The 18550-nt window shown below is 44.6% G+C and overlaps 1 protein-coding gene across 2 annotated transcripts; it reads right to left on the bottom strand.

Moving 5' to 3' along the window:
* Positions 1 to 1214: 1214 nt before the first annotated feature.
* LOC106601017 (zinc finger MYM-type protein 4) lies at positions 1215 to 16675 on the bottom strand. 2 transcript variants are annotated; one of them, XM_014192876.3, is made up of 26 exons: positions 16353 to 16675; positions 14386 to 14872; positions 13992 to 14075; positions 13791 to 13840; positions 13446 to 13610; positions 12932 to 13305; positions 12576 to 12753; positions 12213 to 12425; positions 11792 to 11939; positions 11365 to 11480; positions 10691 to 11071; positions 10369 to 10519; positions 10071 to 10231; positions 9616 to 9778; positions 9357 to 9473; positions 9043 to 9234; positions 8563 to 8708; positions 8151 to 8280; positions 7704 to 7880; positions 6677 to 6771; positions 6282 to 6438; positions 5902 to 6053; positions 5498 to 5612; positions 3791 to 4024; positions 3501 to 3624; positions 1215 to 3321 (listed from the first exon to the last, which is right to left on the bottom strand). In XM_014192876.3, the coding sequence occupies exons 1-26, from the start codon at positions 16386 to 16388 to the stop codon at positions 3090 to 3092; spliced, it is 4578 nt and encodes a 1525-aa protein (XP_014048351.3). In that variant the 5' UTR covers positions 16389 to 16675; the 3' UTR covers positions 1215 to 3089. The 2 variants fall into 2 exon arrangements, with proteins under 2 accessions (XP_014048351.3, XP_082830141.1); XM_082974015.1 differs by having other exon boundaries at positions 8139 to 8280.
* Positions 16676 to 18550: the final 1875 nt, after the last annotated feature.

Genomic DNA, 18550 nt, shown 5'->3' on the forward strand with positions numbered 1-18550 from the left:
AATGGCTGAGTCCAGTGCCTTGGTCCTGGGCGTAAACCCAAAAACCCCAACATTCTCCTCTTGAGACATTGAGCCCACTGAGTGGGATACCTCCCTTTTTTTCTCAATCTCTACGCCTTTCTCTTTCTTTCTTTCTCTTTCTCGATCTCTTTCTCCTATCCTTCTGAGATCCTCTTGAACACATTGGAGGGCCGTCACAGAGAGCTGGGAGAGAGGGGGTTTGGGAGGCGGGTGACGAGGCTGAGAGGGGGGTGATTCTTCGAAGATGAAGCTATGCTGCTGAAACGGCAGGGGTTTGGCTGGGGATAAGAACACAGGGGTGTGACAGCCTGAGGAGAGGGGTGACCCGGAGAAGGGTGAGATGAGAGGGGAGGTCATGCTGTGTTGTAGGTAGAGCGGATTTAAGAAATTATTCTCCATTACATCACCAGATGATAGTTCTAGATGCTCAAGATTCTTGGGGGGTGTCAGGACTTTCCAGGACTGCCGGCAGTTGTCCCCTCTCTTGCCGCTATCATGCTGGTGTTGATGTCTCTTGCCACTGGAAGAGGAAGTTCCCTCAGGGGCTGACATCAAGGAGACACTGGGGGACACTGACCTGCCCCCAAACCCCCCTGGGGACCGGCTGCTCTGGCCAGCTTCAACCAGCTTTAGCTGGTCAAAGATCACCCTTTCATCCAGCCTTCTACCTACGGAAGGTATGGGAGTCGTGGATCGTGCCTCGAATGTGATCATGTCCACGCAGGCACCTGCTCCCACCCCTAGGTTGCCATTGCTGGAGAAGTTGTTGTCCTGGCCTCCCCTGGAGGTTATGGTGTTCTGAGCAGAGCCATGGTCAATGTGTTCATTGATACACATTGTGTCATAGATGGAGCGCTGGGGGATGTAACCGTCCTCATTATAGCCATCCCCGTCTACACTCTTCTCCAGACAGCAGGAGCTCTGCCTGCAGCAACCCGGTCGACTAAGAGGCTTCCCCATAGTGTTCTTTCCACTACCAGCAAAACAATTTTTTTTTTCTTCTTAATAGTCCAAAAAGAGATTGTAAGTAAAATATACTAGATACACGAGAGGTGCAGGGAGACAACTTAAAAATGTCTAAGATGCACGTTAGCTCATTCCTTTTGAACATGCAATAGTCATCTGTAAATATGAGAAATATTCAGATTGAGGAGTGCCATCTGTAAAATCTGTCAACAGTCTCCTCTCAATAATAACAGTAGGAGCTTGGGAATTTATTTTTAGTCATACATACAGGAATATTAAAGAACAATTTTGCTCACTTCCTCTGACTGCAGCCAACAACACAAAAACAGAGGAATTTAATAGTTGCAGCTTCAAAAAATAACATGACTTCAACAACATAATTCCGGGTAACTCACTGCTCTCTGTGCTGGTCCATTCAGAACCCCCAAAGCATTTCTCATCGTCTATCTCTGCATTAGTTTCTCCTCATACTTGTCTCTGCTGTCATCAACTTCCATTGTGCCCATCAATAAAGAAGTCAGATGCCAAACACTTGTTATTGCCATAGCAGCTGATCAATACATCCCCTTTCTTGCTTGCGCTCCAGAATAAAGCATTTCTGAAATGAAGAAATTCAGGTTTAGGAAACCATGTAAATCATCCTTGTCTGCTCACAGGCACAGATTATTTGACAAATATTTCAACACCAACGCAAACCGCCCCCCCTCCTCTCTCTCGCGCTCTCCATCTCTCACACACACACAATTAGATTCCCCTCCCCCATGTTTCTAAGGCTGCTTCAGGGCTTAAGAGGTTTGGAGCTGTTAAAGACTAACTTTTCCCTCTTTCTTTCTCTCCATCCCCTAATTGTCTCCATTTAGGTTTGACCGCCATGGGCTTTGATTTCCTCTCCAGACATAAATCAGCAGGGGGGAAAAAAAATCTGATGTTTCTAAAGAGGTGAAAAGAAGGACAGTCACAGCTTTGCGATCTCCATCTTATGTGACACTGACAGAATATCCTTGAAATTACATCATTCGAAACAAATCAGAAAATGGTATAGGAAACAAAACACGTTGTTATACAACCAGTTTCAATGTGCTTGGCTGAGAGATGCAGGATAAAAATTCAGCCTGCAGTTTGATCTTTTATCCATCTGCCTCCTCTCTCCCACACAAACTCTTCTTCGCTCAACACACTCAATCCCTCAGTACCACTTCTCTCAGTACAGTCCCCTTTCCTCCCACTCATGCCCTTTCGCACATGCAACGACAACGTGGTCTGACTATCTTTTCTATTTGTCCATCAATACATCACGTACTGTACTACAACATGACTCTGCACTGCTAAAGCATCACAACACAGATACATAACCCCACCTTGAACCATCAGTCAGTAAATCATACACTGAAGCAGATGAAAGCAACTCTTCAGCTCCACTCAGATTTGCATACAAGACCAGGTGCAATTTACCATATCATTATTCAAATCTAAATGCTGATGACTTTCACAGTGAAGGAACATTTTCAATCGGTTTCTGAGTTATATTCTCAGAGTCAGAGGTTCTTTTAATCCCTTCAGAGAACAAACAGCAGAGCAGACAGAAATGTCCTTTGCATAATCATGTTGCTTATTCAAGTCCATAACAGATGGATCCATACAAAAAAACAAACAAAACTATGTACAATAATTACGTGATCACCTTGGTTTAGTTAGTAGTGTGGATGATCGAGACTGGAATTAGTTGTGTGGGCCCTTAGAATAAAAGGCAGATTAGTAGAAAGTAACAATAAAATGGTCAGCTATAGTAACAACTTAGAAAAACAAACGGACACTAATGTAACATTAACAGTATTTTTATGTTTTGTTAACAATGATTCCATTCATCCTCTAAAACTAGAATCTAGAAACAAAGACATTATGAAAGACTAAATGAAGTATCTTATCGTAGTGTCTTTACATGATTGTGGATGTTTTTGCAACATGTCCATGTTGGTCTGAAATGGCACCCTATCCCCTATATAGTGCACTACTTTTGACCAGAGCCCTATGGGCCCTGTTCAAAAGTAGTGCACTGCACTATATAGGGGATAGGGTGCCATTCCATGAGTCTGTTATATCCACTACGAGCTATCATCGTTGTCGTCTGTGGAGGCTGATGAAGCTTCAGTAGAGTGATGATGCAGTGGAGGCTCATCCAGATGGACCTCCCGTACAGCCAGGATGCGTGTTAGCATGCTCTCCAGTGCAGCGCCTTCTAGTTGCTGGCCAGAATACCACAGCGAGCTGTTGGAGAGGCATGAAAGCTCTGGCTGCAAGTAGAACAGGCCCGGCCTATTCTTCACAGACTCTGAGCTGGAGGAAAAAGAGGATTATATAATGAATCGATAGGCAGCCATTACAGAAATATTCTCCATTTCTCTTTTTCAGACTGCAAAACATTGAGGCATTAAAATGTTGTCAATATCTAAAACAAGTCATATGTACAGTAACAGAGTGAAATATAACAGGAATAAACATTTATGTAATCTCACCATTTGGAGATGTAGAACTCGTAGAGTCTGACAGGGCAGCGTAGTGGGTTCTCAGTGTTCTCAGGCATCTCCATGTCACCCTCCTGTTCATCCAGCTTCCTCTTGGCAGGCAAAGCTAGCAGCTCTGGATACACACACACACAAATCAACCTACAACCTAGCGCATTATGGAGCTTGTGGAGGATGTTATTGCTTGGGATATGGCAATGCATTTCTTAATTGCTACTAATGGGATAAATAAAGTATAATATAATGTGATAGCCTTCAACACCATTGAGGTCGGAACTCACCGGTGGTGTCCTGACAAGGCCTAAACCTCAGGAAGGCGCTCTTGCCGTTCTTAGTGACCCTGGTACAGTGGGTGAAGTTGACGAAGGACAAACGTCTGTGTTGGCTCTGGGTCTTGAACTGGAACAGCTTGGTTCCAAAGAAGAGCAAGGTGTTGAGCAGCACAAAGGGGGAGTGGGCCCCCAGCTGCTTACAGTCCCACAGGTATTCCTCCTCCACACGGGAATGCAGGTAGCCTAGAGACAGACAGTGGAGGGAGGGTCAGAGGTATGGGTCACCATTTTTTATGCGTTTCAAATGTCCCAGTGATATTAAAGGGATACGACAGGCGTATAAGAAGACACGTTGGGACGGCCCTTTTTTTCTTTCAATTTTCGCCCAAAATGACATACCCAAATCTAACTGCCTGTAGCTCAGGCCCTGAAGCAAGGATATGAATATTCTTGGTACCATTTGAAAGGAAACACTTTGAAGTTTGTGGAAATGTGAATTGAATGTAGGGGAATATAACATAATAGATCTGGTAGAAGAAAATACAAAGAAAAACAAACTTATTTTTTTATTTTTCTACCACCATCTTTGAAATGCAACAGAAAGGTCCCAAATCTAGCCATCACTGGTTGTAATTCCGATGGTGTCCACAAGATAGCAGCAGTGTATGTGCAAAGTTTCAGACGGATAACTTGAAGTATGAGCAAACTACATGACATTTAGTGTGAAGTCACCCAGGTACATTTGGGCAAATCGTGAAGGAGACATTTACATTACATTTTTCTTCAAGAATATCGTCAAATCTGTATACTTGGACTTTGATTTAGCTTTTCTAGTATTAGTAGCCATATTATAAGTCCAACATTTGCAAAACTCAGTTTTCATAACACTCCATATTCTTGTAATTTTTGTCCAAAAGGAAAAGGCTTGCTGTCGCACAAGGTTAGCAGCAACATTTTGCGACAGATACAGGGTTTCCGCATACTCATGTAAAGCCCAGCTCATTGGCTATCTAGCTAGCTTTGTTTGACAAAGTTACAGTCAATCAAGTGAAGACCGCCCACGTCATCGGCGCACCATGAAGGCGTCACTCTCTGACCAAATCTGGTGTCCTATAGGATATACTACACTCCTAATAATATAGTGAAGTCTGGTTACGTTCTAGGATCTCTGAGGAATAAATACGAACGTGATTTGACTGGTTGAAACAACGTTTAGGGTTAGATTTTCACAGATTCCTTTCTTTGCAAATTGAACGAGTGGAAATACAAAATCGATCGTGCATGCTATATGGACCTTTTTAGGATATGAAAAAGGATTTTATCTAACAAAACAAGACTTCATGTTATCTCTGGGACCCTTTGGATGATAAATCAGAGCAATATTTCAGAATGTAAGTACACATTTCACCGTCAGTTGAATTTATCAAACCTTTCGCAGTGAAAAGTGTTTAGCTGTTAGGAGCTCTCCTCAAACAATAGAATGGCATTTTTTCGCAGTAATAGCTACTGTAAATTGGACAGTGCAGTTATATTAACAAGAATTTAAGCTTTCAGCCGATATAAGACTTATATGTACCGACATTTGGTGTTTCTCTAAAATCTGCGATCGTGACACATGGCGCTGCATAATTTACAACTGCCCCGTTGACGGGACGCTTATTCCTAAGACGTTTTAAAGGGAAGAAGAAACTTATAGAAGACTAGAAATATTCTTACCGCTGGGCAGCAGGGTAGGTCTCCAGAAATGTAGCATCATAGTAATCTCCATGGTGAACTTGTGATAGAGCACGTCAGTGAAGATATTCTCTATCCTTCCATTCTCAAATAGATACTGGTGAACCAAATGAGAGATGGTGAGGGAGAGAGGCATTAGGCACTGTATATCATATTTGGCAGAGGGGCAAGTACAATTGATGTTGCTGCCCCTGGGGAAGTTGCTATAGGAAAAGTCCAGATAATATTGATGGTAATAGTCTGCAAACAGTATTAGCTGCCATCACATCAGTATAACTGGGGCTTTAGACTGAACCGTATTTTAAGTATGGGCACTGACAGACAGAAAAGGTGGTACCACAGTGAATAACATAGTACGGAATAAGATAAACATGGAGGTGCAATACCTGCTGTATGCCCAGACAGAGGTAGAAGATGCTGTCAGCAGGGTAGGCCTGACCGTTGGGGCGACGGACCTCACTGATGAAGCGACAGAGGCCATAACTAAGCTCAGAGGAGTTACACTGCAACACGTCCTCCTTCAAAACCATGGACTTAGCTGCCGTAGGAGAGACAAGGGCACAGAAAACCAGATCAGAGAACCATGGATTTAGCTGCCATAGTGAGAAAGATGGCCACTGAACACCACATGAATACCGCTAGCATATTTTAAACTAATCTGGGCATGGCATCTGAGATGTTGCAAGGCACTTCAATTAACAAATCAATTAATCTACATGACAAGCAAAGACCTAAACAATTGCGTATGCAGTTAGGATTGACTCACAGGGATCTTTGGCAAATTCACAGTCAAACCGCTTGTTCCTCTGCAGGACCCAATTCTTCCAGGCTTTCACCCCGTACTCGTGGTGGAGTTTTGATCTGGCAGGAGGGAGTGAAACAGTTTGCGCCACCATGTCCATAGTCCCACTTTGCTTACGACTCTGCAATACAGAAAGGGAAAAAGGTTTGGACCAACAACGTAGTAGGAGGAGAAATGACTTGCTTTAACTGTATAATATCTCTGATATCATTATCTAATAATGAAACCCTATTGCAGTCAATAGTAATAATGGTGCTGATGTGACCTAACTAGTTATGTTACCTATAGCGTTAGACCAGTGACCCCACTATAAAATAAATAGGGTACCGTTTGGGACGCAGACTACAGTATAGACATACCCGTTTTCTGGGAGGGAAGCCATCTTTGGGTCTCTTGTGTCTTGTGGCCTGTACAGTCAGCCTCTGTCCCTTCACTGCCGCATGATCAAACGACTCTGAAACAGCATTGAATACACAGTTACACAGGGGATACAAATGTGATCTGTGGGAATTGGCAAGTTCATCATTAACCACGTTTCCATCTACAGTTTTTATGCGAGTATCGTATAAAAATAAATCACGACAGCTGTGACGGAAACAGGAAGTGCCGATGTAATTTTAGAAATGCCGACAATTTGTTCGTTCGACATGGTGTGATCTTTTTCTGTCTGTTATATTAATTGACTGGGAATGTTGGTGGAAACGCCATTATGCACAAATATTGATATAATAACCATCATATCGAAGTAAACTTGGAGTCACGCCATGATATGGTGTGGGGTCCTCCCACTACGACTCGGGAAACCATGCAGTTAGGCTACAGATGAAATAAGTTGTGAACTTCACAGGGTGGTGAACGTACACGGTGATGAGCTTGACGCTGCTTTCCAATAAATATTGAGGGTTTTATTCTGGTGACATGATGATCGATGCTTGACTGCAGTTTATCCATAATAATCTCATGTAGACTAGACAACCTGCACAGCCTACCCGCACTGTATCTGAGAGATATTGGCTAGAGAGCAGGTGCCAAGACCAGAGTAGACACATTTGCAATTTAACGCAACAATTTGTGACAAAACTATCGGTAGAGTTGAAAATGGGATGAAAAAAAAAAACCATTTGATTTTTATTCGGTACATGAAAACTTAAGCGAAAAATACATTTTGTGTGCACTACATCGTCACGCACTAATTGTTTCCACAACAAGTCAACTTGGTAGAAACATACAACTGGTGGGAAAATGGGCATATTTTCTATAAGCAGTTTTTGGATGGAAACCTAGCTAATGCAAATATGATTTATTCTTAACTGGATAAATAAAGGTTGGATAAATAACATTGGAACATAAATGTAGCTATGTTGTTATTCTCAGAGCCTTTCTCACCAGGGGGGTAGTCAGCCTCCAGGTCCAACATGCTGGGGGAGGATGTTGTGCTGGGGGGTTCGACAGGACCCTCTGCCACTCTCTGGGGGTTGGATGTGGACTCATCCTCTCCACCCCAGCTGTGGGGGGTGGACACAGCCTCAGACTCCAGGTCTCCACTGTAGGCGCTTCCTTGGTCTGTGGATAAACACCACACAGACAGACACCATGTTATCGAACCCTTCAGTAAGATAACCCTAACCCTCCACCAGAGTGATTTTCATTTAAAAAGGTTGCTTTTCTAACAGTGTTAATCTATTAATACAGGTTAGTCTAAATATTGAGATAAATGCAAGAGTGATCTGTTCAAGAAAGCAGCAGCCAGCTGATGTGCCAAGCAACAAAGTTAGACAGTAACGTTGTCATATATACACAGCCGCAGCTCAGAGTACAAACTTTTCTCTTCACCTCCATGGGAGACAGGTTTGTCTTTCTCCTCTTCCTCCTGCTCGGCCATGGTTTGAGATGCGACACCATCTTTCCTGTCCTTGAGCTCTGAACGGCTTAATGAGGAGGGTATTACCATGGGCACTGGCACCTGGACAGAGGGCACAGAGAACAGAACATGGTTTAACCAGCCAAGTTAACCAACCATTAAAAGAACACACAATGAAACATGGTGGGGGTATTAGTAGGGTCCTCAGAAGAATAACAATCCAAGACACGAGGGTGTGTGGGGGGGGGCATGTGAGTTTTTAGGCCACCAGGGATGGGTACTTCCTGGTAATTCCCTTTGAAAAGTGGAAAATAAAGTATATATTAAAGGCACATAAAGAGAAAGTGGATGTAGGCATGAGAAAAGGACGCAGAGCAAACGTACAGGCACGGGGATACCCATGGGCACAGGAGTGTACTGGGTGTACAGGTTCATGGGCACTGGGATGAAGACTGGCACTGGAACGGGCATCACAACCACCCGCACTTTCTCCCCGTTCTCTGTGTACGTGAACCCAGTCTCTGTGAACCCTACAACAACGAGAGAGAGAGAGAGACTTATTTAACCTTTTTTAAAAGTCAGTTAAGAACAAATTCTTATTTACAATGACGGCCTACAATCAGAGACCCTTACTAACCCTTTAAACCAAGTGGTCATACTATGAACATGTAGTGGAAGGTCTGATTTACAAATTCAGTGGAAGGGTGGGGCCAATACCTTTATGGACGGGACATCTTAAAAAGTAGCTAGTTTGTTCCAAAAATATTAAAATAATTTAAAGAATTAAGATATAAAAGTCTTAGAGTAGGCATCAGCGACTAGGTTAGCATTTCTGATGTTTTGGATGTTAGTTTGTTGTTTTACCCATGGGTGCCATTGGTTTCTCTGCTGTCTGCATCTGAATCGGGCAGCTGGTTTCCTGGTCCAGCATGAGGGGTTTACAGATGATGGCCTTGTTCTTCATGATCCGACGGCGGGCTGAGATCCTCATGGCGTCCGTCTGGGTGCTGGCATCGCCAAGGCTCTTGCCGTGAGAGTTAGACGTTGGAAGAGCTCCTACAAGCAAAAAAAAAAAAAATAGTCTGAACTACAAAAGCTTATATTAGTCGACCACTTCTTCACAAATGTCTTAACCATGCTCGGTGTTAGCCAGTGTTCTCGATGAGTGTACTAGCTACCAGTCAGGGCAGTGGCAGCCGTAGCATGGGGCTGGCCAGCAGGAGAGGTGGCCAACGAGACAACATCAGCAATGACAGGAGCCGGCTTGGAGAGGGAGAACAGAGGTTGGGACGGACCTACAGGGGGAGAAAGAAGGGAAGGAAAGAGGGGAGACATGTTGAGTAGTAGGCCTAAGGCCGTCATTAAACTGAGATGCAGCGATAGGTCATCCAAACAGGTAGTTATTTTCAAGAAAACGTGTATATAATTTAGTAGTACCCTGTGTAGTAGTGGTGCCGTTGCTAGTCCGAGGGTGCAGCTGGAAGGTCTGATAGCAGTACTGAATAACACACTCCAGGTTACAGAAGTGCCTAATTGCCCCAAAACACTTCAGTTGCTCTCTCATCTTCCCTTGACGTCTGCAGCACTCACACTTAGCCATCTGGGTAGGGGAAGGACAACAAACAGTTCAGCAATTCAAAGGGCCATTTGTGGACTACATAGATATGTCCCAGGAAGTGGTTGTAAGGTAATCAAATCAAGAGAGTGAGAGATCAGGGCATGTATTCATAAAGCGACTAAGAGTAAGAGTCCTAATCTGGAATCGGGTCCCTGCAGTCTTATTCATTGTCGTCTTAAGGCAAAACTGATCCCAAATCAGCACTCCTACTCTGAGATGCATGCTACACACAGCCCCAGAGGTCAACATGCATTAAGATTATTCTGGCTCTGACCTCATAGAAGAGAACAGTGTAGTTGGACATGCACGCGTCCCTGCAGAACTCTTGCATCCTGCCACCAAAGTGGTTGTGGATCATCTTGGGGCTGATGTCGGCACAATAGGCACATGTCCGCCATGGCCCCTTCATGTCGTGCTTGAAGAGCAGCTTACAGCCTGTTACAACACCCACACACAGACAGGTTAATGTACAATATTATACTCAAAAACAAATTATTACATCATTGTTATATTTATGGCATAAATTGTCAAAAAGGACTAGGAGAGAAAGAGAAAGGGTCTTTGGTACTCACTCTCACTGCAGAAGGGCCGGTCGATGAGGTCATATCTGATGACTTCTTTGACCACCTTCTCCAGTTTGCAGTATTCACACCTCACTTTGATATTACTCCGTTTCTTAAACTCAACACAGCACAGTTTGCAACAGAACTGCATGGTGCGACCCTGAAGGAACACAACACAAGCCCAGGAGGACAAAGAGCATTAGAGATAAAACTACAACCCCCATCGCAAAAGCATTATTAGACAAAACTACAATACCTATCACAAAACGACCATTCCCATAACACTTCAAATGTAATAAACAAGGTACAGGATCAAGAGAGAGGTACTTACATTGTACTCATAGAGCTCAGGTTTCCAGCGGAACTGCTGAGGACACTGATGGCAGGAGAGTTTCACAGGTCCACTGGGGGCGGAGGTAGAGGAGGAGGAGGAGGAGGGGGCCATGGGCGGCCCTGGTTGATGCTGCCCCACCCCGTAGGCCCTAGCCAGGCCTGGGGCGGCTCGATAGGGTAGAGGTGGAGCAGAGGTCTGGGTTGGGGCGTATGGGCGGCCAGTGGTGGGGACCCAGGACGGGGGGTAAGGATGGGAGTAGCCCTGGGCTGGTGCTGGAGGGGTCTGGAGGTACGGAGACACCATGGGAGGAGGAGGAGCAGTGGATGAGGAGCCGTTCATCTGGCCCAGTTGGGGGGGAAGCTGGCTGCCTTCAGCCTCCTACCACATTACATCAAAGGAGAACACATTCAAAAACATGATGTATTCTGTACAATCCATTATATATAGGCTGATTGGTATCTTTTCAATTTGACCTGTATTGTATGCATTGCGTTTTATGTTTGGTACAATTGTCAAATAAACCTGAACCTAAATGCAGGCTGAAAAACACATAAAATCCCTCTCAAATCTACCTAACAGACTGAACAGTCTCTAATATGAACACACAGAAAGCACAGATCATATGTAACATAGTCTGTTTTGATCCATTTAGCCAATTAATCAACGAATACCCGGAAAGTCTTGACGCAGGTGTAAGAGCAGAAGTTGCGGATGCTGCCGTCTACCATGGCCAGGTGGTACTGAGAGACAGCCTTCACTTTGCAGTAGGTACAAGGGAATGCCGTTCCTGTGTGTGACAACTTTTTTAATACCACTGCAAATAAAATGTAAAACCAATTTCATGGCAAAATATTGGTTGAAACACAAAATTGTTTGCTGGCTAGCGGAAAATACATCCTGACCGAATCCACTGCAGGGTTTTTTCCACTCTCTGAGTAATAATTACTGGACTAAATCGACATGCAGATGCATCCCAGAAAAAATGATACCAGTCAAAAACAGATTTCAGACTATTTCAGACAACATATGGCCTACAATATTGATAAATGAAAACACATTTGTAGACTTCCGCTTATACAATGGTAAAGTCAATGCTACCTGACAGGTCGTTCTGCGGCCAGCTGTTATTGACACAGATGGAATTGCAGAAGAGCTCCACCTTGCCATCCGTATCGGTGCTCTCCACCATGTCAGACATGAGTCTCAGATCACGACAGTGACCGCACGGCATCACCTTGGTGGTCGTCTGTCATACAGGAACAATGGGAAAGAGTTGATAAGAAGAGATTTGATGATGGCGGCAGTGGGACTCAGTGAGACAAATGTGTTTAATATCAATAATGTATTCATAGAGACTCATTGAGGGAAACCAGACTCGGAAGGGAGGCCCATCCTCCACTGAATATACCCGATTGAAGTTAAGAGTACATATGACCATCAAGGCCAGACCGTTTTTAAAAGTGGACTCCAGTTTCTATGGAGGACTGTCTGTGTGTACTACCTGCATGTGCGTACTTACCCGTTTAAAAGAGCTAATGCAGGTTCGACTGCAGAACTTCATGGTGACGCCCTCTACTCGGAGCGACCGACAGTTCCTGTCAGTACTGGCGCAGTACTCGCCACAGCTCTCACACACATTTATGACCAGGTTGTGGGAGGAGCGGAAGCGCATGAAACACTCATCGCTACACAGTTTGTGCAAGGAGCCCTGGTGAGTCACTTCGTGCTGAATCTGAGATGGCGGGGGGGGGGGGGGGGGAGTTATCAAATCAGGCAAGATGATCAAGTCAAATCAAACATTTCCTCATGTAACCTCACCTGAAGTTGACTTAGAAATGAGAGTGAACTAGTCAAACCAGTGGTTGTCTGTTTTGTCCCTTACCGTGTCGCTCTTCTTGCACATACTGCACGTCGGGGCGGTGGGCTCTTGGAAAGAAGGCATGGAAATAGTCCCTGGTTTCCTCTTGCGGTTGAACACAGAGAGGCAGAACTGGCTACAGAAATCCTTCAGGTTATTGTCTGTAATCACACTGATTACATCCTTGGGGTCCTCGATCTCCCTGAAGAAGTTAAAAGTTATAAACGAGTTATAGACAGATATAATAGTTATAAACAGCAATACAGCTATGAGCAACGGGGGAAGTTATTTGGTGCACCCCCACAGTAACTCCGGGAATCGGATGATAGCAGAACGATTGAAAGTTGGAGTTGAGGTGAGTCAGTAGCCGAGTGACTCACTTTAGGCACTGGTAGCAGGTTCTCAGTTTGATGGGAGGCAGGGTGAACCCAGTGAGGCAGACAGTGGAGCAGAAGAGCTGGGTGGACCCTTTCCGTTGGAAGGCAGTCTGACCGCGCAGCAGGATCTTAGAGCAGCCTGAGCAGGACACACGCACTGCGTTGGCTGGGTTGGAGCCACTAGGGGGCTGGGGCTGGGGAGGGGGAGGGGGTGGCTGGGGCACTGGAGCCAGGCTCCTGAGGGTCATCGTTGGCCCCTGTGGAACTAGACTTCTTCCTGGTCCAAATATGGAGGTGGGGGTCTGGGGAGCAGCAGTGGGCGAGCCATACGCATTTCCTCCACCAACAGAAAAGACAGAACTGATCCTCAGCACCTCCTGTAACATACAACAAATAAGAACAAAGAATTAATAATGATAATAATAACATAGCAGAAATAATATAGCATAACAGAATCATCATATCCATATGTTGTAAAAGGGGACATCTAAGGCAGGGCATGGGAGCCTTTGCTGACCTCAGGAGCTGTGTTGTCCAGCTCCTCCTTGATACTCCGTGTTGAGGGTAGAAGGGCGCAGTCATATCCTTCATCTATGGGCTCATCCTTGATGTTCATGATGGGAGAGATGGGTGGCTCTTCTCTGTCCCCTACCACTGGGTTCTGGAACACACTCTCTGACCTCTGAAGGTCAGGGCAAAGGGACGAAATAGATGAATGAAGGCGACACAAAAAATAAATAATGTTCATAACAGCATTCCGCAAAAGGGAATTATCCTGAAATCTCTCACGCTCTGCCAGTTCTTTCTTGCTGCCCCTCTCCACTTACACTACCGGTATACTAAAGTCATACACTATACAGACCTCTTGACGGCTGGATCCCCCAGCAATAGACCGATTCTGTCTTAGTCCATCTGACAGAAATGGAGAAAAGGACATTTAATGGAATCATCACAGCTCTCATAATGTGCATACCATGTGCATGAAGTGTAAAAATGTCCTAAATCATGTTCTTTATTGAAACTATAGTTATAACTAGCAGGGCAAGTTTGCTCGCAGTCTTACCCAAGCTGTTATCTGGTGAAGGGGACTGAGATAGGTTAGTTGAAAGATGGCTTTCTCCTTGCATTTGACTAGCCACCTCAGAAGCTGCCAAAAGAATGACTGTTGTTAAGCAATGCACAAGAAGTAGGCCTAAGTTCAAGGAAAATGCCACAAAAAAAAACCTATATTTTTGTTATTTATTTCATTAGTCCACTGTTGATCCAGTTTGCATAAAACATTTTGGAACGTATCAACAGTGGACTAATGAAACAAATACCACGTTTTTGAGTGGAATTTTCCTTTAAGTAGTAAGAAATATAAGAAAGAAAAGTTATATTGGTGATGAGAAGTAATAAATGCATGAGGAGTAACGTCACAGGCCAACTCAGACTAGGCATGATGTTTTCATTCTAACCTGTTCTAATATTGGAAAGTGAGACTGCATCAAGGAATCTGTCAGTGGAATTTTGATCATCCTGAGTCTCTGCACGTCGTGTGTCAGGCGATCCAGCCGGCCGTCCGCCTGACTCTCTGTCAGACTCCACATCCCCCAGTGCCACCTTGGGCAGGGCTATGTCCCACTCCTCCTCCTCATCTGCCCCAAACACAGGAACCCCATCCAACTCATCCTCTGGCTGGCCCACCCCCAGACCAGCCAGGGAGAAGGTGGTACTGGTAGGATGAGAGATGTGAGGGAATACATTCCCCTCATCGTCACTGCTAAAATCATGGTCGACGTCAGGCCGTCCGTCTGGTTCTGGTGCTCCAAAGACTGGTCCGGTTGAGATGCTGCTCCAAAGAGATCTTGTTGACAGGGGAGTGTGTTGTCGCTGGGACTCACCAGCCGTGGGGGCTGAGAGCTTTACCGCCTCATCAAAAGCCTTGGACAGCCGGAGTTCATGCTGTGGGAGGAGACAACTGGTTAAAAAGTGTGGTCTTGGGGCCTCCCGAGAGCCACAGTGGTCTAAGGCAGTGCAGCTGTGCCATTAGAGATCCTGGTTCGAGTCCAGGCTCTGATGTAGCCGGCCGCGACCAGGAGACTCATGGGGTGGCGCACAATTGGCCTATCGTCGCCCGGTGTTAGGGGAGGGTTTGGCCAGCAGGGATGTTCTTGTCCCATCGCGCAATAGCGACTCCCGTGGCGGGCCTGGCGCAATGCACGCTCGCCAGGTGTACTGTGTTTCCTCCGACACATTGGTGCGGCCGGCTTGCGGGTTAAGGGGCGTTGTGTCAAGAAGCAGTGCGGCTTAGCTGGGATATGTTTTGGAGGACGCACGGCTCTCGACCTTCGCCTCTCCCGAGTCCGTACGGGAGTTGCAGCGATGGGACAAGACTAACTACCAATTGGATACCACGAAATTGGTGAGAAAATAGAGTATAAAAAAATACAAATTAAAAAAGTGTGGTCTTCTCTAGCCCAGTTGGTAGAGCATGGCGCTTGCAACGCCAGGATAGCATGTTCGATTCCTGGGACCAGCCATAAGGGAAAAAATGATGCATGCATGACAGTCACTTTGGATAAAAGCTTCTGCTAAATAGCATATATTCAAGCAATATGGCCCAAGGGGGTGTGGTATATGGCCAATATACTACAGCTAATGGCTGTTCTTACGCACGACTGAACGCAGAGTGCCTGGATACAGCCCTTAGCCGTGGTATATTGGCCATATTCCACAACCCCTCGAGGTTCCTTATTGCTATTATACATTGGTTACCAACGTAATTATAACACTAAACAGAAATGTTTTGTCATACCCGTGGTATACGGTCTGATATACCACGGCTGTTAGTCAATCAGCATTTAAGTCTCGAACCACCCAGTTAATAATTACATTTTAACCAGCGTAGAAAGCTATGACATTATTCGTACTAGTGCAGCAATAGAGGGGGAATCATCTGGTTGGGTTTTGAACAAGAAACCATATTTCACACAGAGTAAGCACACTTCAGCCTGTGACATGAGGGCCCAGACCTCTGGACAGTGCTGTAGTAGCTACACAAACAGCCGCAATGGGCCTTGGTTGAACCAGCGACCCTGGCCTGCCATACCGTTTCGGACCTCATGACATAAGCCGTTACACTCACACAGGGATGCAAACTCATAATACTTTTGACAGAACTGTGATATATCAATAAGGGGCTCCAGTGAAAATAATATGAGGGTTGATTATTCTACGAACACTACTAGCTAGCTTAAAATAGCTAACCTAGCTACATGGCTTGCTAGCTCTAACTACTGTAACGTTAAGCTACATAGTCATGCACTTGAGAAAAATCTAGCAAGATAGCCAGGAAGCTAGCTGCAACAAGGCTGAGCAGAAACAGATGGGTAGCTAGTTAATAAGATAATAATGCCTTCATTATTTGCAAACATATTTTCACCTGAGATTTTTGTTTAGCCTCCTCTGACTCCGCCATGTTTTGGTCGCGCGCTGTTCTTCTCGGAAGGGGGGGGGGGGGGGGTTTCTTTTGCAACTAACGTTAGCTAGCTAGATAACTAGCTAGGATGCACTGCACACAATGTTATTGTTAAAGACAGTGCAAAAGCGACTTCACGATGTGCATGAAAATATATGATTTGCAGAATGTGTATGAAATAATTGTCATTGAGGGGGCATTCTAATTTGTGTTTAAGTAGCTGCTAGCTTTTCAATGGGAAATTGCATGCACATCGAACTATCCCTTTCTGCTGGTATGGCTGTACCGTAAAGTTCCATAGATAGGCGCATTCTCTGTCTGTGTTCGTGGGTAATTTGATTCAGTAACGCAATACATTAAATGTAACAAATCATAATATACACATTGTACATATTATCTGAATTCGTTCTCTTTTCTACAGGTAGATACCCAATGTTGACACCTCATTACGTTTTCCCAGTTAAAATCAATTCTAATCTCTCGCACATATTTGGATTAGTTCGGTACCCTTCTAGCTTGAACGTTGCAGATAGAAATGTACAGTAGATTGGCAAACCCAGTGGGTCTGGGTTGTGATGGGCATCCGAGTATTTTCGGTGAGCCGGCTCATTTGGCTCCGTTGACGTAATAGAGCCGGCTCATTTGGCTCTCAAATGGCTCTTCGTTGAAAATGCTTAAAAATCGACATAAAACCATGAACATTTTTCTAATATCCAGTGTAAAACCCAAAAGAGAGGCTGCCATTATGTCAGATTGTGAAATAATTGTGGACCAGATTGACGTGCTGTCCTCAATGTTTATTGTTTCTGCAGTGAGGATTCGCCCTCTTAAGAGAATGATTTTGTCATTTATTTGCAGAAAAACTTTAACCTCAAAAAGCAGTAGAAGCACTATGCAAATCAGGGAGACAAATGAACGGCTCTTTCGCCGATGCGATTCGGTTCCCAATGTTCACCAAAAATATACGTGCAAAAAGAGCCGTTCGTTCGCGAACGATCCATCACTGGGGCCGGGGTTTATGCGTGTCAGTTGAAGTATGTTGTTTATTTCTAGCTGCATCGTTCAACGTTTCATACAGGTCAAATGACAAGGATCAAATAGTCAAGAAGAATCCGGAAAGGAGACTCGACATTGTCAAAGATTTTCTATGATATTAACAATATATTTGAGCTAATGCTCTAACAATGGAAAAACATGTCATCAAATATGGAACGTAGGAAGGAGGAGGAGAGATCAGGTGGGACCATTCTAGCCAATGAGATGGCAGATAGGGGCGTGACCAACAGGCATAGAGATATATAGAGGACTCAACTTTGTATCTGTGCATTATACCGTCTGTGGCAGCATGGGCAGCGTCATTGTGGCGCATCTCCATTTTAAAGTAGTACATTTTCTCCTTCTTCATCGGCTGATTGCCCCACCCAGTGACTATTTTAAAATGGGGAAGCCCCCAATGGCCACGTCCATAAGAGCTTTGGATTGGGGGTGGATTGAATCCCGGAGCTGACAAGGTAAAAATCTGTCGTTCTGCCTCTGAGCAAGGCAGTTAACCCACTGTTCCCCGGGCGCTGAAGACGTGGATGTCGATTAAGGCAGTCTCCGCACCTCTGATTCAGAGGGGTTGGGTTAAATGCGGAAGACACATTTCAGTTGAATACATTCAATTTGACAACTGACTAGGTATTCCCTCCCTTTCCATGCTAAAACAGGGTATATCCATGATGAGTGCTCTGTCTATCTCTATCACAACAGGCACAACTCCGATATAAAGTCGTTTTTTGTAAAGTTGACGAAATTGCACGTGTCCACTTATATCACTACATTTGTAACAACCTAACAGTTACGAAATATATATTAGATCAAATAAGCCTCACAATTAGCAATATTATAATTGCAAACCAACATGAAGTTAAGGCCACCAAAAGTAGAGAAGACATGATGAGGAATAAAGTTCCACATAGAAGTGTGTCTTCTTAACAATTGTTTTATCCAATTGATCTTAAAAGTATTATTTAAGGTAGTAAAGTCCAGAAAATTCAGCCCACCATACTCATAAGTGTTCATTACAACAGTTTTCCTAATGTAATGGGTACGGTTTCTCCACAGAAAGTTGAAAAGCACCTGGTCTATCTCTTTGCTTATTTTACCGTCAAGATATAAAG

Source organism: Salmo salar, chromosome 01 (genome assembly GCF_965601325.2).
Source record: "Salmo salar chromosome 01, fSalSal1, whole genome shotgun sequence".
In the NCBI taxonomy this organism is placed as follows: domain Eukaryota; kingdom Metazoa; phylum Chordata; class Actinopteri; order Salmoniformes; family Salmonidae; genus Salmo; species Salmo salar.

What these genes read in the sequence shown, in the direction of transcription:
- LOC106601017 (XM_082974015.1), bottom strand. Translation starts at nt 16,388, where the DNA reads ATGGCGGAGTCAGAGGAGGCTAAACAAAAATCTCAG. An exon ending in AGGCTAAACAAAAATCTCAG is followed by an intron (nt 14,873 to 16,352) that starts GTGAAAATATGT and finishes CTCCTCCCACAG; the next exon opens with CATGAACTCCGGCTGTCCAA. An exon ending in ACACTGTTCTCTTCTATGAG is followed by an intron (nt 9,779 to 10,070) that starts GTCAGAGCCAGA and finishes TCCCCTACCCAG; the next exon opens with ATGGCTAAGTGTGAGTGCTG.